We start from the raw sequence: 23028 nt of genomic DNA on the forward strand, positions 1-23028 counted from the left end.
GGATTTGAGAGATACGCAAACCCAACACCTATGTGAACCGCTAGAGAAAAATACAACTTTTATAAGGAAAAGAAAGAGGCGGACCTACTTTTTCAAGCGAAACATTTTAAGAGATTGCTCTAACCTGGGGCACAGTACATTCTCTCCATGGCATCACTGTCACAGGAATCTTCAACCTCGCTCCACCTGCTAAAATACGTTAGCTGAATGTGTCCTAAAAACAAAACGACAGGAGAAATCAAAACATTTTTCTCTTCCATTTTCTGCAGAAGTGAACTGTAATTACTCCTTTTGTAGCTAAAAACAGTATCATTAAGAATAATGGCATCATTAAGTACTAGAAGCTATTACTGGGGGTGAATTTGCCGCACTGATAATGAAGCTCTAGACAGGAAATGAAGATACTAATTACAAGATAAAACGCCTACTCAGTTAATTGGAAGCAACAGCGAATAAAAAGAAATGCATTTGCAAAAGTTCCTGACCTCTATCATTCAATAAGATGTTGTTTGGGTTCAAATCGCGGCACACAATTCCCTCTCTATGTAAAGCATCAAGGGCTACCACCATTTCAGCTGCCCATCTTTGAATGCAGCCCTCGGGGATGTAAAACCTGGAGTTTAGTGCTAATTTTTTATCAAGGTCCTCAAAAATCTGATGTATTTCCTTGTCTCCTTCTAGTGCTAATCCACTCTCTCCCTTAGTCTCTGAGTCTCTCTGAAACAAAGTCAGTTCCTCTTTAGCCAAATCCTCAGTTTGATCTGTAAACAGCAATACTTCTTCAGTTTTTAAAGTGTCTGTGTTTACATTATATTCATTAGCACCTGAGAGTGGGTTAGAAATATGGAATATGCTTTCTTCTGTGTTGGCTGCAGTGACTGCAGACTCAACCGCTCCAGGTCCTTGGAACTTAGGATCCGAGCTGTGTAACAAAGACATGTCTCCTGAACTACTGTGATCACCGGCTGTCACAAACAACATCCCAAGATCCCCCTGCGCGCTGTGTTTCTCCGCTATACTATGGGATTTAGGCCTGGAGGGATCACTCAATTCCTCTGTGCCATTTTCCTCACTTGCTTGGCGTTGTTCAGTACTAAGCCTGAGGCATAAAACATCAGGGGCTTCCAACAATTTACTTTCAATTATGCCTATATTAGTCTGTGTAAACGGAGTGGGTCCCATTGCTTCACCGTCTTTGATGGGCTCCAGTTCACCAGGTAGATTTACAAGGAGATCGGGCCTTCCTTCATCAGTGCCGATGACATCATCAAAAGCAGCATCTTTAAAAGAAATAACTGGGACAGAGTCATCTGAGCCCCTGCTAATGGTGTCCTGAGCTATAAACTCTACCTTGCTTTCGCTAGTACTGAAACCCCTGGAAGTGCTGTCTCCATCTGGAAGAGTGAAAAATGGTTTCAAAGGCTCTGACTTTAGACTATACAATTTTTCTCCAAAATCAAGGCCTAGGAGTTCACTAGTGCTATCCTTACTGTCTATTCTAAAGAATTCCATGGGGCTGTTTTTAGATCTACTAAGGGAATCGGACGTTCTTGGAGAACTATCTGCTTCTAGGTCATCATCTCCAGCAAAGAACTTCAGCTCGTGAGCTATGTGCTGGGTGCTGGGGCTGCCACTGTCAGCAGCAAGGTGTGCTGGGAAGCTTTCGATAACTCTGGGATCAACAGCATTCCCTCCGATCTTCACGAAAGGCTCCTCATTCAAGGACCCTGGCTCAATCTTTTCTTGCCCATATTCATTGCATAGGGTCAGATAACTAGTGGTACATTCCTCTTCTGAACTTGAGCCAGAATCTGGCCATTTTGGAGAGCTATCTTGGCCTTCTTCGTCTTGGTTGCTATCATCTTGAGAGCTTGGAGTAAGACTAGTCTTCAGAGGCAGAACTTTAAGCATCGTTCCACCATCGCTTCCTCTGGATTCAAAGCTGCTGCTGTCCTGAGGACTAGAAGTTGGCTGTTGCAGGTGAACTTTAGTGAGTGCAGATTTTTTCACTTCCCCGATGTCAAAGCTTTCTTCAGGACTTCTGTTTAGAAACTTACTGATATATGACCAGAGTTTGCCACCTGTGAACAAGTATAACCAAAAAAATTTTAAGATCCCCAAATTAATGGTTACTTATTGAAGCCAAAAGAAAAACCAAAAGCATTCTAATAATCAATCAAAAGCAAGTCAGCAATATCCATTAATATCAAGTATGCTATAAAACAAGCATTTTAATAAAATGTATTTTTTTGTGATTGCTGACTGGTGAGTATAGTTTTAAACCTATCTCCTGATATCAATTATTTTTTAAATGACAACCTATTTCTTCCTTTGAAATTATTTTAACAAATACTAATAGGAAATCCCACAGCTAGAACACTGCTGTAAATATGATTTAGCTGTTGGAACATGTGATTATGTTCTGAGCTGTTTATGTAATAATTTTTTCAAGCATGGCCCCTTGGTCAAGTGGAAATACATAAATTTAAGTGCTGCTTAAAACTGTATATACTATAGTGTGTGTGGGGGGGGGGGAATCAGCAATATTATTCCATTTTAAAATGCCTAGTCCAAGATTAGAGGGGAGATATGGCATCCGGTATATAATTATGCCATTATAAATGACATATTAATAACATTTTCCCCATTTTCTCCCTTCCCCACACACGTCACGTATGGAAGAAGACCAAGTAAACCAGCTGAGGAAAATTAATTGGGTATTAATGGGGCAGGCTACTACAATTCTGATTCTATATTCTGATATATATCAGAAACCTATAACAGTAAAATCATGAAAATCAATTTCACAGAAATCATAGAAATCAAATAAACACAAAGCAATCCAATGTTTTACCAGCAATACTTGTTAGGTAGTTGTTTCGCTTTACTTTTCTTTTGTTTTAACCATTAAAAACTCAGCCCGTTTCACTCATTAGAATCTTTGAATAAATAACTATAATAAGTATCAAAAACCCATCAAAGCTTTACTGTATTGCAAGAAGAAAGAACAGTTCAATTTGATCCAGAAATCTGATAAACAATAATTGCAGAAGCATACTTTGTGAAGATACAACTGTATCTTCCAAAAATGGGAAATAATGTGTTAAACATGAATCCCCTCTATTAACATGGAAAAGGCAATTTTTTTCAGCACATTTTTAATGTCTTTATTAAGCATCCTATACCAAGAGTAACATTCGTAAGAGAAATAATTACTGACAGTCAATTATATCTATAAAAAGGTAAGTGGAAGCATCCAAAAAATGCTTTTTTGTACACTGCCTTTTCATTTCATTTAGAGGGACTCAGTAAATACACAAAGCACCCAGTACTGTGCCTGCTATCAAGTAAATGTGCAGTAAAGGTTAGCTGTTACAATATTAATCCTAAGATATTCAGACATCTCCTCTACCAGTGACCTAGTTAACAGCCTTCTCCCATTTTGATAATAATTAGTAGTATTGGACATTAGGGCATTTAACTTTTCACTCTCATTCTTTTCTTGGCTAACTTTCTGTCCTCACTAGGTTATACTTAGTGTTTCATATCTCCCCAGAGTCAAATTAAAATTTAAGGGTTCATATATAGCTTTGAAACACATTCACAAAAGACGGCGTGCATTGATTCCATCTTTTTTTTTTTTTTAGTTTTTTGACAACAATAACCACATTCCTCTTAGCACAAACACCTCTATTGTGGCACACTGACAATAAAGCCTGAACCTGAAGCTGGAATTCCTGTATGCAATCCAACTATAACAACGTGTGTTGTTTTCAGTTCTCCTAGATGGGGACTACTGTGAGGACAGGACCGTCTTTTTCATCTTTCTCTGTCTACTGCCTGATCAGTGCACAGGACATGGCAGGCATTCAGTCAGTGGCAGGCATTCTTTAACTCAGATGGTAACTCATCAGAATGTGATGTGCCATCACAAAGCAGACAGTCTCTGTAGTCACAAAGTTCCAGAAATAGCAAGACACAGTCAAGTTCCAAGAAAAGTTTCATTCATTCTTAGGCCAATTTCACCTAGATGAACTGCTGAAATCTAAAATTCAATATGCTTAAATTCTTTCTTCTTGCCCCCAGATCACTTCCTCTTTCTGACCTCTAAGCCATTCTGGCACAAAAGCTTTGGACCAAACTTAAGATTATTTTTTCCTCCCTTGTTCTTTCTACATCTGACAAGTTTCCAAGTCCTATAGGATATACCCATAAGGTTTCACATAACGTTTCACATAGTCTTCCTCTTCCATTGATTCCTTTGGCCATTCTCCTTGGAATAACTTTATAGTTACAACCAGATTCCTGCTTTAACTCCTTCCTGTATCACTCTATCATACTAACTGCTGCCCAGTGAATCTTCCACTTTAGCACAGATCTTACATCATTTCTCCATTCAAGAACCCAAATCCCCTCGACCCCCTGAATGATATACCAGCTCCAGAGAGGCACTGAACTCCTCAGTAATACAGTGTGTCAAGCTATGATTTGGTTCTCCCCCTCAACTCATCAAATACTTCATCTGAATTGGATTTCTCCAAATATAACCCATGCTGGGCTTTTGCTCAAACTATACCTACCACTTAAAGAATTTACTTTCTTATTAGTTTGTCCAACATCTGCTTGTCAAAATCCCAACTATTCTTGACAGTCTCTCAGAATTTGTTTTCTTTTACCAATTTTTTTGATATGCCCTCAGCAGATACGACTCCTAACTTCTCTGAATTTTTTATATCACTTAGTCCCTCTTACAACATTTAAAATATTCTATTTCACATTAATATTACTTTCATACCTTTATCATCTCCTTTACCAGACCACAAGGAGAGGATTCTGCCTAGCATATAAAATAATATGTATTAAATAAGTATTTATTAAATTGGGTTATAGAAAGATGGTATCCTTCCAAGTATTTTGAAAACCTTTCAAGAATAAGGGTCTATAAATATTAATAATGTCATTATTTTTTATCATACTTTCTTCCTATTTTAAAACAAATATATGGCTTCATTATAAACAATTTAAATAAAGAAAAAGAAAAAGAAAAATATACAAATCACCTAGAAACACCATTAACTATTTGTACATTTATTTTCAGGCTTTTTATTTGTGACTAACATCACATCATGAACATTTTCTAATTTTCATGAGACTATGAACTTGAATGGGCTATACAGCATATCCATGGGATAGACGTTCATCTATTGTTGGACATTTACATTGTTTCCAATCTTTTACTATTAGAATTAAAATAGTATGTACCTTCACATGGAAGTATTTGACATCTCTGACAATTTCATCAATATAGAATACCAGAAATGCAAGTACTAGATCAAAAAGCATGAATATTTTTAATGCTTCTGTTACGTGTTATGACGCTATTTACAGAAAGGCTGTACCCAAATCCACTCCCATAAGCACTGTGTATTAATGCCATCTTCATAGCAACTTGCCTATATTGGATATTACCAAGTTGACCGATTTGATTAATCAAATATGGCATCTCCCTTAATTTCCATTCTTTTCATTATTACATAGAATTTTTAAATGTGATGGTTGACACTTTCTTTATAAAATTTATTCCTAGCCTAAACAAGCATCCTAAAGTAGACTGTAAAAACTGCATTTTTCAAGAGAAAACAAAACTGTTTTAGCCCTTCCCCATTGTTTGCTAGGTACCCAGGTAAACTTAATGCTTGATATGGAGCTATGGAAACAAAACTTGAGTCCTATCCCATATTTTTTATCAATTACAAAAATCATGAAAATCACAAAACTTACAAGAACACATTATTTCTATTGAAATTTGTCACCCACAAAAGCTGAATAGGTTTTCCTTTCTACCAAGATTAGGCCTAATAGACAAACTTACACAAATGTCGACATTATTATTATAACATTAAAAACATTATCCTTTTTAAAAAAAACAACGCTGTTATTGAGAAATCTCAAAACATAAACAGAAAATACCTAACATATTTATAATTTTTAACACTTTAGAAATATAAATGACACCTTTCTAAGCGCCATTGAAGCATATAAAATTGGAGATATTAGCTATTTTAAGCTATGAAATTAGAAATTCATAAAGTTTAATAAAAACTCTGTGTCTCTCATTAAATTTTACTGATTTTCTGAAAGACTGCAAAGAATATTTGTTAAATTTGCTTGGCCAGAATTAGGACCTGACATTAACAGGTCTGATAAAATACTGCTGAACAATGCTCAAAATCATTTTCTGAACCAGGAATTCCAATTCAAGAAATTCATGCTACAAATAGTTCTCAAAAAAAGAAAACAGAAGTATACAAAGACATATAAGCAAAAGTACTAGAAACAATTTAAACACCAATTAATAAGAGAATAGTTAAAAAAAATTATGATAAGTCTATAAACCAAATATTCTTTATTCAAAGAAATAACAGCAATATTTGCAAATATAGTAAAACCTTGGATTGCAAGTAACTTGCTCTGCGAGTGTTCCGCAAGATGAACAAACATTTCTAATAAATTTTAACTTGATAAACGAGCGATGTCTTGCAATAAGAGTACTACATGACGCCGAATGTCACATGATCACAACTGAACCAATGATTCTTGAAATTCACTTTGATATACAAGTGCTTTGGATTATAAGCACGGTTCCGGCACGACGCATGCTCGCAAATTAAGGTTTTACTGTACTTACATAGCGTTTACCATGTGCTAGGTACTATTCTAAGTGTTTCACATATATGAACTGCTTAATCTTCACATCAACTGTATGAGGTAGGTAACTATCATCCCTATTTTACAGATAAGGAAATGGAGCCACAAAAACGTTAAATACCTTGCCCAAGGTCACACAAGCTAACAGTAGTCTGACTCCAGATTCCTTGTTTTTAATCACTACACTGGTCTCTCTTAACACAGACCTATATATACTGCTAGGGAAAGTCACCCAAGGTACACTGTTAAGATAGGGGAAGAAAACAAGCTATAGAACAATATGTAGGATCCTTTTTTTTTTTTAACCTAGACGGGTAGGGAGAATATATTTATACACAGAGGAAAATTTCTCCTATTTCTAGGAAGTGGAACAGGGCATAAAAGTGACTAGGAGGGGAGATTTTTTTATTTTTATTTTATGTACTTCTATATATAGTTCAAATGTATTGCTTTACATATTAGTTTCATAATAAAAAAAAACCTTGTTAATAAAAAAAGAATAATTTCACCCCTGGGGTCCCCAGGTAATTTGGGGTTACTCTTTCCCGTCCCTCATCTCTCTGATGTATCCACATGTGCAGGCTTTTCCAATCATTTTCTTCTAACCTAGGCATTCACCTTTTCTCTGACTCAGCAGCCAGCAACTATGCACTGAGCACCTTCTGTGCACCAAGTATTCTGCTAAATGCAGGGATACAGACGACGAAAATGACACAGTCCCTAATCTTAGAAACTTAAAGTTTTAACGACACACACGGCCTTGACTGAATACAATTACTTTCTCACCTTTTCCTTCCCAAACAGAATTAACATAAGGGATTCATTAATAGGAACAATAAATATTTTAAATCTCTCTCCTAAAAGCCTGTCTGCTATATCCAACTGCCCACTCAACACCACCTGGATATTTAATAAGCATCTCAAACTCACAAGCCCCAAACTGAAGCCCTGATTTTTTCCCCTCGAAATCGACCTCTCCCACAGCTTTCCCCATCTTAAGAAATGGGAACTCCATTCTTTTAGTTAGTTAAGCCAAAAACCTTGCAGATGTGTAAAGCACAATCAGGTCAGTTCTATCTTCAAAACAGATTCAGAATCTAACAATCATGTCTTACCACTTCCACCTCTAATGCTTTGAGCGAGCTACAATTATTTTCACCTGGATTGCCACAAAAACTTCCAAACTGGTCTCCCTGCTTTTGTCTTTGCCCTCCTAGACTACATGTTCCACAAAGCAGCCAGAGTGAGCCCTATCTTGCCACTCCTCTGCTCAATATCCCTCAGTGACTTCCTTTTTATTCAGAATAAAAACCAAACTGTAAGCCCACAGAAGGAAGATCTGCCCACCGCCCCCCCCCCCCCACTTCCCCAAGCTCTTCCCATTCTGCTCCAGCCACAGTAACCTTGCTGTTTCTTATACCCCAAATACACTCTTGGCTCCTGGCCTATTTGTTCTCTCTTTCTAAGATGCTCTTCCCTTACATATCCACAACATTCTGCCTCTTACTTCCTTCAGTTCGCTGGCCAAACGTCCCTTTCTTAATAAGGTGACCACTCTAGATAGAATAGTAACCCCCCACACACCCTTTTGGCATTCCCTTTTCCTTCTTTTATTTCTCCATAGAATTTATCTCCGTCTGACATATATTTACTGATGTATTTGCCTATTACCTTTTCTGCTTCTCAATGTAAGCTCCATGTGGGCAAAGTCTTCATTGGTTTTGCTCACTGCCATGTTACAGCTAAGCCTGTATCCCAGTAAGCGCCAATTTGTTTCTAACTAAACAAATTAAAAATGGAAGGAAAATGAGTCCAAGAGACTTACGTGAATCCTGAATAGTCCTGTAAGCGGGAGGAAGCTAAAGCCACAAATCATAAATATTCAAGCATTTGTATTACAGAGAAAACAATTGTTCAACACTTATTTTTCAGGAATAGCTATTTATACATATGAAAGTAATGTGTTTGTGACTTATGCACAACCTTCTAATTCACAGAGGTAACAAAGAAAATACCACTAACATGTAAAAGATAGCACACCGCCCGTCAAACAGTTCACTTGATTGCTCAAGTGAGCAATCCAAAAAATTCGCCTAGATTCTTCATTCTCTAACTAGAATCCATCACAGGTCCCACTGAGTCTACCCTCAAAGCATAAGGGCTAGAACCATTATCTCTTGTCTAGACTATACATTGCTCATAGCCGGTTTGTAATCCATTCCCCATACAACAGCCAGAGTGATCTTTTTAAAATGTAAATCAGATCTTGTCGCTGCTTTAGATAGATCTCCAGGGGTTTTCCAATGCACTTGAATAAAAGCCAAAGTTCTTACCCTTCAGTACAAGACTCCTGCCTATTTCTCCCATAGCCTCATATACGACGACTGCCCTCACCTACCATACACTCCAACCAAATTGTCTCCTTTCTTGTTTATCGAACGTTGTTTTTGCTTTTGATTTCTTAACATTGATCTCTCCCACTTACATCCAAATGGTTGTCATTCAGCACTCCTCTTAAATGGCACCTTCTTAGAGCAGGCTTCCTTGACTACCTAATCTAAAGTAGTCCCCCTGTCATCCTATTTTAGAGTTCTCTGTTAGAGATCAGTGGAGCCCCTATTATTAGCCAATATTATCATGCTTTTGGTTTTCTGTTGGACTCTCCACAAGAATGAATGTAAGTGTCAAAAGGGCAAGCTCTTTTCCTGTGTTGTTTACCTAAGAAAGAGGCTAGCACATACTACACACTCAGTAAATTTGCTGAATGTTAAATGAATCTACGGTCCCTATTTGCACTTTAATTTAATATCTTTGTGTTATAAAGTCTTCTTAAAATTAAACAATAGGCACCAGAAATGAACAGTCAACAAGAGATCCTCCCTCACCAAGTTTAAATAATCCGGGCAAATTCTATGATCACGTAGCCATTCAGAGTCAGGTATGGCCAACAATAAAGGAAAAGAAGCTTGGTAAAGATCATCTGAAACAGTAGAATTGAATTGATAAAGATTTTCTCAGAACTAAAGTAAAATCAGTTGCAACAGCAGCTTTAAGAAGTATTAAGACAGAGTGAGAAGACGGCAGAAGAAAACCGGAAGTGTGTTCTGGAGAAGGAAGAGAAAGAACAGGAAGAGGCTGCAAACAGCAGAGGCAAACTAGAATCGAAAATTTGCCACAGATAATCTCCAACATGAATAATCCACCCTGGGTAATAGAATATTGACTATAATTACATTCATCCTACTGACCTTGTTCTAAATTATTATGGATTATTACTACGCAAGTTATTTTGTTCCACACCAGAGGTGGCTGTATTTCGCTATCAGATGACATGACCTCTAATTCAATAATGTCTGTAATGCACTGGTATCCTCAGATAAAAGCTGTCTATAATGTCTGAACAAAGGTGAATTAGTTATCCAATTCACACACGCAATTAACTCTCTTAATACCTGAGAGACCATGGAGCCCCTTCTGAATTTCCTATTAAATACTACATATGGAGGTCTTCCCTCCATCTGTAGTTATCTTGTGCTGTACTTCATAATAAACAATATTAATAGTTTATTGCCCCCGTCAAAAATCTTGCATTAGTTATCATAAAAGACCTCATTCCACAAAGCAATGACTCATTTTCCTGGGAAAATGCATTAAATTCAAATGCCATGCCTATTAGTAAAACACAACACTTGTTTATTCTCAGTAATGTAAAAATAATAACAACACCTTCGTGAAATATGGAAAATAATTTAATTTTTTTTTACTATTTAAAAAAACACCTCTTAAAAGCCAAAAGGCGACTGTTTATTTTGTGGGTTTGTATTTATATGCTGTATTTAGTCATTCTAAATAAAAGACTATTTATTTAAATTCAGGTATTAAAGGGCAAAAACAAATCAAAACATAGTATTTTTTTGCCACCTGTTCCCTCTACCAAGAGCTGAAATTTCATAAATAGTTTGAAGGCAGGGCACCATGCCTCTGCTTTGTACGCATATGTGATGCCAATGGCTGAATTCGTAAAAACCCAGATCAGAATAACCAGGTAATGTCAAACGTTAAGCAAACACCCGTGCATTGTAAAAAAGGAGGTAATTAATTAATTCTTCAGGGGATGCTTTTTAAGTCATCTAACATTAATGTATCCTTTTCGCAGAGAACAAAATAAAACCCCTAAGATACAACCTCGCTCTTTTAGCACACCTTCACCTTAAAGTTCTCATCAGAGTAGACCAATTCTAGGAGAAAGTAAGTAGTTATGTATATCTAACAAGGTTACTGTAGTTCAAATGAAATCCGCTGCTCACCTGGGTTTTCGTTTTCCCTCACAACTCAAAGAGAGCAGAGGAATAAGGAAACAGTTTCTTACACGTGTTTCATATGTTTCATCTGCTCATGCCATGACAGAAGTAAGAAGGACATTACGGAAACGGAAGAGCTAAGGAGATGATGACATTCTTTGCTCCATAAACAATTTAAACTACAAACTAACCTTCCGCGTGCTGCAGCACAAGAAATACCGACTCCTCAGAAATGATGTACTTGTGCAGACACACCATGTTGGGCACACAGCGGGGGATGATGGTCTTTCTGTTCCTGCTGTATTCACTGCTTTTCCTTAGACCCTGACAGAGAACAAAAAGGTCAGTTGTACCCTCAGTTGCCTTTGGAGCCTGCTGTGCTCTGTGTTTATCAACCAAACTAATCTATCCGAGTTACTCTGGGCTTCAGAGAAACCACTCATCTGCTGCTCTATGCCCCTCAGTCCCTGGAGGCTCTGCTGATGGCATCTGGCGTGAATCCAGAGAACGGAAGATGCCACAAAGCTGCCATTAAAATCAATTACGTGGGTCAGTGTTTTTATTAGAGATGCTCTCAAACTAAGTCATCAGGATGATACACAGTTATTTCTCTATGACCTTTTCTTAAGTTTTATTTTACATATATAGACAGATCTTTAAAACAGTAGACATTGTGAGATCATTCAAATTTCTGAGACACAAAAGGTATTCCTGATGAAACAGGTGATTTAAAATTTCAGGCCAAAAACAGTACAAAGACTATTTGAAGACTTCTCCAAAGGAACAAGGTGGGTATAGTTTCTGGTGTCTTACCCTGGTTTAAAAATCTGGGGAGTGATAAAGTATACTCAGAAAGAAATTTGTTTCCGCAGTTGTTAATGTAACTTACTGCCATGCTGTAAGAATCTGAAAAAAATACATAAAACTAATCTGAAATTGATTAACTCTAGATGCTGTAGAAATGATTAAATTAGGATATTTTAGAATATGTACTGTCATAAGCCATTTCAATTTTGAAATTACAAAATGGAGGGATGTTTCTTTCCTTGTTCCTAGAATTTAGATTAAAAAAAAAAAAAAAAGAGTGCCAGGAATGTAGATAACACTTTCCCAAATACCTGAAACAGAGACTTTAAGGCAAAATTTCAGTTCTTAGGGACTGTAATCATAATCAAAGGGCAACTGTGTGCAGTCCTCACAAACTACACAAAATGTTTTAGAGGTATATTTAAAGTACACACTATATATTTAAACATGAGGGAATGAGTCTTCGACTTATCCAAATGACCACCTCTAAAGGCATGCTATAAAGTATTTATCAACTGTGACAAAAAACAGGAAGTAAAATAAATACAGACCACCACAAATACAAAAGAACATTCAAATACCCAAGAAAAAACATTAAATATTTTTCTTCCAGAAGCGTAATTTGAAAATAAATTCCTAAATTCATTCAACATACAAATTCTACTTACTTTTAAAATGAATGTCTGCTCTGTCCTTGTGTCCATTACAAGTAAAACCTACATAAAAGACATGAGTAATGAATCATTCACAGTACAATGAAACATGGACTTGTAACTTTTTGAAACTATACTTTAAAGGTTTGGGGAATGGGGAGTGTTGGAATTGACTCCACCGAAGTTGTTAATTTCTGAATAGATTTTTTTTTCTTTAAGTAACCAAATCACAGGCTTAAAACGGTCTTATCTAGAGTAGGTTTTACTGGGGTTCATAGGTGGCTCAATGGGTTAAGCATCCGACTCTTGATTTTGGCTTAGGTCATGATCTCACAAGTTTGTGAGTTCGAGCCTTGAGTCAGGCTCTGTGCTCACAGTGTGGGATTCTCCATCTCCCTCTCTTTCTGCCCCTCCCCAACTCGCTTGCATGTGCATGCTGTCAAAAAAACCATTTTTTCAAGTGGGTTTTATTATAGTTTCCTTTTCTAAAAATTCCATATTTTAGAAACATTTCTATATATTTACTTATTTCTATATAGAGAGAACATATGTATATACTTATTTATATATTTTTTTAAGAAATATATTTAAAACAAATCTAGGAATTTGTTTTAAAATATATTTCTTAGGGGCGCCTGGGTGGCTCAGTCGGTTAAGCGGCAGACTTTGGCTCAGGTCATGATCTTGCGGTCAGTGAGTTCAAGCCCCGCGTCGGGCTCTGTGCTGACAGCTCAGAGCCTGGAGCCTGTTTCAGATTCTGTGTCTCCCTCTCTCTGACCCTCCCCCGTTCATGCTCTGTCTCTCTCGGTCTCAAAAATAAATAAACGTTAAAAAAAAAAATTAAAATATATTTCTTAAAAAAATAAATTAAATAAAATGTATTTCTTACAAGGAAAAATGTTCCCTTATGGAATATATATGGTTAAGAGGAAGTAAAAAAAAAAAAAAAAAAATCCAGGCATTGCTGAAGTCTCATTTCTCTTCCTAAAACCCCTTATGTAGAAACTTGGTATAATGATCTCAATGACTCAGGCTCCAACTTAAGACTCCCTTTTGGTGCTACTTCTCTATCTAAGACTCATCCTAGCTCCTCTTTTTCCATTAGCAAATCCTGTCAGCTCTCTCCTCAAAATGTACCCAAAATGTGAACTGACTTGCCAGCTATTACCCTGATCCAAACAAAGATCTACCTGGATTATAACAATGGTCTCCCAACAGATTTCTCTGCTTCCTCATTTGCTGCCCTATGGTCTGTTCTCTAAACAGCAGTCAGTGTTTTCTTTTAAAACAATAAATCCAAAAAATCACCTCCAAGACCCTGCATGATCTCACCCACTGCCCCCTCAAGCAACCCCCTCCCCCCACCCACCTTGGCAGATAGGAAGAGTGCCTATAGACAGGGGATTGATTTCTCTTTACCTACCAGGTACTAAGTGTTTACTATGTGCTATGCTTTAGCCATCAATGTTAATTCTTTCAACTACCTATAAGATACTTTTACCCTTCCTATTCTACATGTGAAAACATTAAAACTTCATCTATAGAAACCATAATGGTAGATAATAACAGCATGTACCATTTGTGAGAATTTCAGTGAAATAATCTTGTAAAAATGCTTGGTATCGCCATTTAACTATTATTGCTATCACTATTATTGCTTCTTCTCCCTGACATATGCCCCCCACAGCCCCTTAAAACAAGTACTCATCTTCCCATATTCAGCTCAAATGTCTGTCTCTCAATAACACTGATTCTCTCCTTTCTTCATTCACCCACTGTATACAGTACCAACCCCTTGAATTTGATTTTATTTGTTCATGTGTCTATCTCCCAACCAGATTTCAAGCTTTTCATGGGTATATCATAGGCAGAATAATGGTCGCCAAGGACGTTCATACCTTAATCTCCAGAACCTGTGAATATGTTATGTTCCTGGCAAAAAGAACTTTGCAGATGTAATTAAGGTCTACAGACCTTAAAACAGATTATCTTGGATTACCAAGGGGGCTCAATCAAGTCCCACGAACCCTGAAACGCAGAGAACTGTCTCTGGCCAGAAGTGGAAACACAGAAGTGATAAGGGCAGGAGAAATCAGAGAGATGTTAAGTATGAGAGGGTTACACAGTTGCTGGTGCTAAGATACAGACACCCGCATGTCAGCACTGGAGAAAGGCCACCGGCAGCTCCCAACAAGCATGAGAAGGAGCAGACAGCTTCTAGAAGCAAAGACCAGTGTTCAGCTGATAGCCAGTAAGGAAGAGTTCAGTCCTACAACGGCAAAGAAAAGAGTTCAACCTACCACCTGAATAAGCTTGAAAGTGGGTTTTCCCCAGAGTCTTCAGTAAGGAACACAGCAGTGCCGGCACTTTGATTATAGCCCAATATGACCCACGTCAGGCCTCTGGTCCAAAGAACCTTGACATAATAAATTTAATTGTTTGAAGATGCTAAGTTTGTGGTGATTTGTTATGGCAGCAACAGAAAACTAATACAGGGTAGAAATTGTATTTCCTCCAACACATAACTCATCCCGATCCCATAGTAAATAAATGTTCAATAAACATAGTGAACAAATTCAGGCTTAGAAGACAGATGGCAATATGTGAAGGGAGCTTAGAAAATAAGTTGGGACTAAAGTTTCATATTTGAGCATTCTCCATCAAAATAACACCTAAAAACATGAGACTGTACCCCCAACGAAATGTTTACACTGTGCTGGATTTCAAAGAATTAAACGATATAATGCACTGAACAATCCAATGAGATAGGTATATCTATTTTTCCTTTGTGACTGGCTTTTTTTAAATTAAAATATAGCTGACCTACAATATTATTAGTTTCAAGTAGTGATTCAACAATCATATCATATACACTATGAAATGCTTACCACAGTAAGTGTAGTTACCATCTGTCTACCATACAAAGTTATTACAATATTATTGACTATATTCCCTATGCTGTCCTTTTTATTCTCGTCATTTATTTTATAACTGTAAGTCTGTACATCTTAATTCCGTTCACCTGTTTCGCCTATACCCCCAACAACCCTCCTCTCTGGCAACCACAAGCTTTGTATCTCCATATTTATGAGTCTGTTATTATTTTTCGTTTGTTCATTTGTTGTTTTGTAGATTCCACACATAAGTGAAATCAAATGGCATTTGTCTTTGTCTGATTTATGCCATTTAGCATAATATTCTCTAGTTACATCCATGTTGTCATGAATGGCAAGATGTCATCCTTTTTTGTGGCTAATTTTCCACTGTGTACATGCACCACATGTTCTTTATCCATTCATCTATAGATGGACACTGAGGTTGCTTCCATATCTTGGCTATCGTAAATAACATTTCAGTAAACATAGGGGTGCATATAATCTCTTCGAATTAGTGTTTTTATTTTCTTCAGGTAAATACCCAACAGTGGAATTACTGGATTATACAGTATTTCTATTTTTAATTTTTTGAGGAACCTCCGTGCTGTTTTCCACAGCAGATGCACCAATGTATATTCCCACCAACAGTGCATGAGTATTCCCTTTTCTCCACATCCTCCCCAACACTTGTTATTTCTTATCTTTTGAATACTAGCCATTCTGATTATTATGAGGTGATACTTTGCTGTGGTTTTGACTTGCATTCTCATGATGATTAGATATGTTTTCTCATGTCTGTAGGCCACCTGTATGTATCCTTGGGAAAAATGTCTATTCGGGTTCTCTCCCATTTTTTAATCAGATTTGTTTTTGGTGTTGAGTTGTATGAGTTATTTATATTTTTGGATATTAATCCCTTATCAGATATATCATCTGCAAATATCTTCTTCCATTCAGTAGGCTGCTTTTTCATTTTATTGATGGTCTCCTTCCTGTACAAAGGTTTTTAGTTTAATGTTGTCCCATTTGTCTATTTTTCCTTTTGTTCCCCTTGCCTAAAGAGAAAGATCCAGAAAACTATTGAAACTGAGAATCGATTACTGCCTCAGGCAGTTAGGAAACTGTTGGTAACTTTCAATACTGTATTATGCTGTGAACTGCTGGAGCAGAAGCCAGACTGCTCTGGGTTAATAATGGGTGATAAGATAGAAGAGATATATATAAATCTTTCAATAAAGAAATATGCCAAAAGAGGGAAAAAACACTAAAATGAAAGAGTTAGTGGGGACATCAGGCCCAAACTATTTTCTGATAAAATACACCTATTCTCCCCATAATTTCCCCTTGAGCTATATGCAATCTTGAATCTCCAAAGCATGGAACCACATTCAAAGAGCTTGAACTTTGAGACTTCATTTAACATGTCGTATGTGTAAAAGGAGACACTTCGGTCCTCCCTCTGCCTTTGCAGAGAGCTTAATAAACCTCTATCGAGCTTGTAGTGTTCCTTAAATCCTCTGTGTCTTTGTACCAAGTTGTGACTGTCTTAAGCCACTCACCAGAATGTCAATCTTCTTTAAATAAGATACATCTCTATGAAACAGAAAACATTTCACGAGATAAAAGGTATGGAAGATGTACAAAAGAATTTCTTTTGTCTACCAGAAACCTCTTAACTGGCTGAACAGAATATATCCACATGAATCAGGAGTGATTCTTTGCTGATCTTACTTAGCCATGAAGCATGAAGTGGATCAGATAAAAAGACCAAATTAAGATCGACAAACATGGCTGGGAAGTGATGCTCTGTTTGCATTTACTTTCTTCTCCTACCAAGTTTGTTTGCAACTAGACAACGTTCACATTGAGGCAATAAACACAAGAACATATGTGATTTTTTTTTAAATGTGCCCTTTGACTGTCAATTTCTCCCAAACAGGTGTTGGCTAAATGATTATAAATTGGCCTCTGGATACACCTCTTCAACTGAGCCGTACAGGGCTGGTGATAATATAATTAGACCTAAAAACATCAGGCTGGTGAATGCTTTCCATCTGTTTGGCAATAATGTTTAGTTAACAATAGTCTTTAAAAGAAGCACCTTCAACTTCAGTTCTTAAAGTTATTTATAGAGCCATTCTTAACACACCAGCACTCCTGCTAACAAGAGCTTTAGCCACTTGGAAATTATTAGCCATACGGCTGTATACAAAGAGAAACGACTGCATTTAACATCTGTATCTTTCCAAATTTACACGCTTCAACCTCATTTAAAGTCATTTCTTAATGAACAGTGCTATGGCACTGCATTAATATTATAGTTGCATGCACAAAGATCATAAGGAGCCAAACATTTTTTTAATGCCAACAGTAGGCTAATCTGTAATGAAGCTGTCAGCATAAAGGACAAAATAATAGCTTCTTTAACCCTCAAACAGAATTTGTTCATTTGTGGACTAGAACACATCAATTTAAAAACTGCTCATGGGTTTGCTCACCTTTATAAAGACAAAAATCTAATTTGGTACTAATTTGATACAATTGTCTTTTCCAATAAAAGGCTCCTAAAACCATCTTTTATTTCATGATAAAACAAGTACTCTAACTAAAACTGTCATGAAATAATTACCTTGGATATCATACCTTATTGAGAGAATACAATTAATGTATTTCTCCCTTTCATTTTTCACTCTCACTTATCAGCACTATATTAGCATATGGTCTAACAGAAGAGATTACTCCATCTTTGCCCGACGTAATATATAGAATGACTGCCTCTAACTGGGGGGGGGGGGGGGGGAAGAAAAAGCAGACAACTTATCCCTTAAGGATTGGCCTCATCTGTTCTTCAGTTCCACCAGCACAATGAGACTTGCCCACTCTCCTTTCATAACGGTGGCAGGAAAGGCTTCAACTGATGTAGTCTAGGTTTTTCTATCCATTACAATAAGGAAGGCCTGATATTTACCTAGGCACCACTTGTGGGAAGACAGGAGGGGTGGGGCCATATATCAAAAGCATCAGATGATTTTTTCTTAAAGCACAGGAAGAATAAATTTGGAGAAAAGAGAGAGATGCTCCTATAAGACACTATCATTGTGGTGAGGAAGTGTGAAGGCTTTCCTCTGGTGAGGATTAAGTGTCACCCACTCTTGAAGCTGTTTACAAATTTAAATGTTGACATTCAATGTATGTAAGTCTCTGAAAATAACTTTAGCTCCAATTCCTTTCAAAAGAAAGATTATGTGGGGCGCCTGGGTGGCGCAGTCGGTTAAGCGTCCGACTTCAGCCAGGTCACGATCTCGCGGTCCGTGAGTTCGAGCCCCGCGTCGGGCTCTGGGCCGATGGCTCAGAGCCTGGAGCCTGCTTCCGATTCTGTGTCTCCCTCTCTCTCTGCCCCTCCCCCGTTCATGCTCTGTCTCTCTCTGTCCCAAAAATAAATAAAAAAAAAAAAAAAAAAAAAAAAAAGATTATGTGAGTAAATTTGAGGGAATATCTATCTATCTCTACTTTGGTGCCAGTTACTTCACAGGATTCTAGAACAATTAATAAAAGTTAAAAAAAAAAAAAGTCTACAGAGATAGTCATATTGGACAAGCACAGGCTTTCCCTTAATGACATCACACTACTATTTGTGTTTGCTAGATGTAATCTGAATGGACTTCAGAAGTTGTGTTAAGTTATACTACTGGGAATTCACATATAAATAAACATCTTGAAAAGAATGGGATCAATAAGAAAGAAGCCAGAGAAAAAATGGAAGCCCAACTCTGCAAGTTGAAGACACTTTTTCTCAACAGAGTTTCAGCCAGATAAGAATATACTTACTGTCCTCTGTTAAAAACTAACTTAACCATTATTAGATAAATTATCAACTGAACCCATCTTGGCAGTATTACAGAAATTGGTAATCTTACTTTTATGCAGAATTTTTTTTTAATAGACTTCACGCCCAGCATGGAGCCCAATGTGGGAACTGAACTCACAAGCCTGAGATCAAGACCTGAGCTGAGATCAAGAGTTGGAAACGTAACCAACTAAGTCACCAAGGTGCCTCCGCAGAAACAGCTTTAAGCAACAAAACGAGGGCACTAAATCTTTGCTTCCTCCCTGATACCATGTGATGATAATAAAGTTATTTCTATTTACTGCAAAAACCCATCTCATTTTGTATGCTTAGTATTCAAACTGTATTTCCACTCTTATTTAATTCCATACCTTATTCTCATGACATCTCTTATAAAATTCCAACTACCAGAAAACAAGGAATAGTACTAGGTAACCTTTAATACCAACAACTCTCCCTACTGGGCCCTAACTTTCTCTTGCCTTAACATCAGAAGGCTAGCAACAGTCCCTGTGCCACCGCCAGCAACTCCAAAAGTAAAAGATGGTGAGCCCACAGGGGGCCTCAGTGGCTCAGTCAGGTAATCATCCGACTCTTGATTTCAGCTCAGGTCATGATCTCATGGTTTGTCGCATGGAGCCCTGCGTCTGGCTCTGCACTGAAAGTGCGGAGGCTGCTCAGTATTCTCTATCCTCCCCCTCTCTCTGCCCCTCCCAGGCTCACACGCACTGACTGACCGTCTCTCTCTCTCTCTCTCTCTCAAAAATAAATGATAAACTTTTTAAAAATTTTTTTTAAAAAAGATGTTGAGTCTACAGTTTTTGTCCATCAGAAGCTGCAGTGACAAGAGCATCAGCATGACCAGACTGTGGAGAGGCGCTTCTCTCATGTTATGCCATTAAACCAATCTGTCCTCCATGGTCATATGCTCACAAAAGTATTTCACTGCGAAGCATTCAAATATGAAGAGTGAAATTTGACATAGATACTTTGTAACTGTAACCTCAAGGATATTTTCATTTTACTAGTCTCAAGGATCTATGTTTAACAAAGCATGAAAGGTACCCCCAGATTTTTTTGTTTTTTTTTGAGAGAGAGAGAGAGAGAGAGAGACAGAGACAGAGAGACAGAGAGAATCCTAAGCAGGCTCCATGCCCAGTGTGGAGCCCAATGCTGGGCTTGATCTCATGACCCCATGACCTGAGCTGAAAAGTCATCAAAAGTTGGATGCTTAATCGATTGAATCACCCAGGCACCCCTAAAAGGTACCCCGGGGATAAAGGATTTAAGGGAAACAAACAAACCAACAAAATCCTTACGAGTCTTACCAGTGTTTTATTTGTGCTAGGACTTTCAAACCATGGCACAGTATCATGAAGTAGGTGAACAAACAATCCAAAAAGGATACTGCGCTGTGGACTGGTGGCTAAGTCAAAAAAAATCACCAACAATTTAGAACAGGGTGAAATATCTCTTTGAGGCAAGGTGAGTTCTTCAAGCTTCTATACAACCACACAATCTCTTCAAAGGTCGGAAACAAAAGAACAAATCTACCCGGATTGTAGGGAGGTAATAGATCCACAATTCTGATTCAAAATACGAGAACTCAAAAAAAACCTCTGAGGGTTTACAGAAGTACGTTTAACTACTAAAAACATTTCCTATGTCAGTTTATCTAGTATTTGTCTTAACTACAGGCAAAGTGGCGCAGGAAAAGGGAGGAAAGAACCACATTAGGAAATGCAAGCGACACCAAACTAAGCTGGTAAATAACTAATTTCCCTATAAGAAAACAACTAATGCTCGATTTCTTTAAATGCCCAGACATTTGCAAAGGTTTTAGTATGCTAATGTTTTAATTAAAAGATACTTCAGCAGTGAAAGCTCTTTCATATGCACTGCTGATTCTTCATCAAACGTTAACTTTCCAACTTAACCCCAGTACAGCCGGTGGCAGCCTGAAGGTTTACCATCTGCTGCTACCCAAAGTCACTGTGGCCACCTTCAGAACATATGCATCAAAGCCCGAAGATAAGAGACTGCCTAATACTGCCTAAGTCAGCATAAGGGGGATGACGGACCCAGAGGCAGGCAACAGGCAAGCTCCCAGAAAATACAGAACATCATGAACCATCAGTCACCTCTTAGAATACATACCCAAGGTCACAGGGGATTCTCGTGGTTGAACAGAAAGACAAGAGACATACTCCCTCTAATGGGATTGACTTAAGTAAATTAAGTGAATGTGATGATTTTTTTGCCTTTAAAAAAAAAGTGCAGGGGCCGATTAGCCACATTTAGAGTGGCCCATAATTTTATTCAAAATAAGGATACAACGAATAAAATGAAATATAAAAGCTAAGGTATTTTAATCCGTCTATGAATAATAATCAAGGTTTCTTTTATGCAGTCATATAAGGTACTTTGTTCTGAAAGGTTTCTAGGTACCATCATACCCACAATCCAAATGTTACCCAAGGAAAATGTACTTTCTGAGATTAGTTTTATAAAAATATCTACAAAATGACAATTAAAAAGCCTGATTTCTAAGGCAATGATTCTATTTGCCACAATATTTCATATAGAAACAAAATATTATCACGTCTCTTAAAATATTAAAAACAGAGAATCTGAAGAACCTGGCTACATTCTACCAGAATACTGAATAATTGGCATATATTCATCTTAAAAGAAATCAACTAGTAGGAAGCTTTCTTGTATGTCATTTTTGCTTTCTGGGTTTTATGGGGTTTTTTCCCCATATTTTAAATGCAGTTAGGAGAAAATCAATATAGAAAATATTTTTTAGAAAATAATAACAAAAACATCTTTTAATTCTTGGCTTTAAAATGGCAACAGACGCATTTGGTTTGCATTAATTCTATATTAATCCATATTTTTAAAAATTCTTCAAAGCTTCCATAGGGAATTAGTTATAAATTAATTTAAAATCAGGGCATTATTAAGCATTTATATACCATAAGAACTGTCATAATGAAGCCCATTTGTCCTGCCCTCTATTTAAACTGAATATAGCCCTAACCTGTTGAGTGCAACTATCTATGATCTCCACAACCTAGGTGAACCCAATTTACGCCTTTGTGTACTTAGTAACTTCAATAATGATCACGGTGATTTTTTTAAGGACCATACTTTGTCACTGTGATAGCTAAAAATAAATGCTACCAGAATAAATTCATCTTCGCAGATATGCTATTGGTGAGGGAGCATAAGGCAAGCTGAGGGCAAAGTACAAGCTAGCACACCCCCCCAACCCACCTGTGCCAGGTAGGATATGTGTGATATTCCTGGGAAACTCCTGACTGCCCAAGAACAAAGGAAAGGAAAGAAAACAAGTGATTGACTGATAGAGACCACAGTCATGCAGGAAAGGAGTCTCCTTCAGTTCCCGGACAACTTAGTAAACTGCAAGAAAAAGGCAATCTTATCCATAACCTAATCGCCAGAAATCTATAGACTCCGTTTCCTAGAGCCCTAATACCACCCTCATCAAGATGCAAGGGGGTTTAAAAAGCACTTGCCATGGTGATGTGGGAAACAAAGGCAAATGAAAAATTAAATTCCCTTACTGCCTACTCCCTTGACAAGTCCTTGAAACAGGCAGAGTGACCTTCCTCTAGGAACTCAGCTGCCTCAATAACATTTTGCTGGGGACAAAAGGGAATCTTGGCTCAACATTATCCTGACCCCCCAGGATCCCATGAGTCTCCTCAAACACATAAAAATTCCTTTGCAAACCTCCTTTATCTTTAACCCCCAAGTATATGTTGGCAATCATACTCCAAGCTAATGGCCCCCTGATACAAATCTGAAGG

At 37.4% G+C, this 23028-nt stretch overlaps 1 protein-coding gene across 11 annotated transcripts in view; it reads right to left on the reverse strand.

Annotated features, from left to right (window-relative positions):
• RPS6KC1 (ribosomal protein S6 kinase C1) overlaps window positions 1–23028 on the reverse strand; it is a 321171-nt gene that overhangs the window by 169373 nt on the left and 128770 nt on the right. For all 11 annotated transcript variants that reach the window (XM_058700929.1, XM_058700930.1, XM_058700928.1 and 8 more), the window contains 4 exons: window positions 12485–12532; window positions 11201–11333; window positions 486–2081; window positions 125–214 (listed from right to left, as the gene is read on the reverse strand). In XM_058700929.1, the coding sequence (XP_058556912.1) occupies window positions 125–214; window positions 486–2081; window positions 11201–11333; window positions 12485–12532 (1867 nt within the window). The remainder of the gene's footprint in view (window positions 1–124; window positions 215–485; window positions 2082–11200; window positions 11334–12484; window positions 12533–23028) is intronic.

This window comes from Neofelis nebulosa, chromosome 15 (genome assembly GCF_028018385.1).
Source record: "Neofelis nebulosa isolate mNeoNeb1 chromosome 15, mNeoNeb1.pri, whole genome shotgun sequence".
Taxonomy (NCBI): domain Eukaryota; kingdom Metazoa; phylum Chordata; class Mammalia; order Carnivora; family Felidae; genus Neofelis; species Neofelis nebulosa.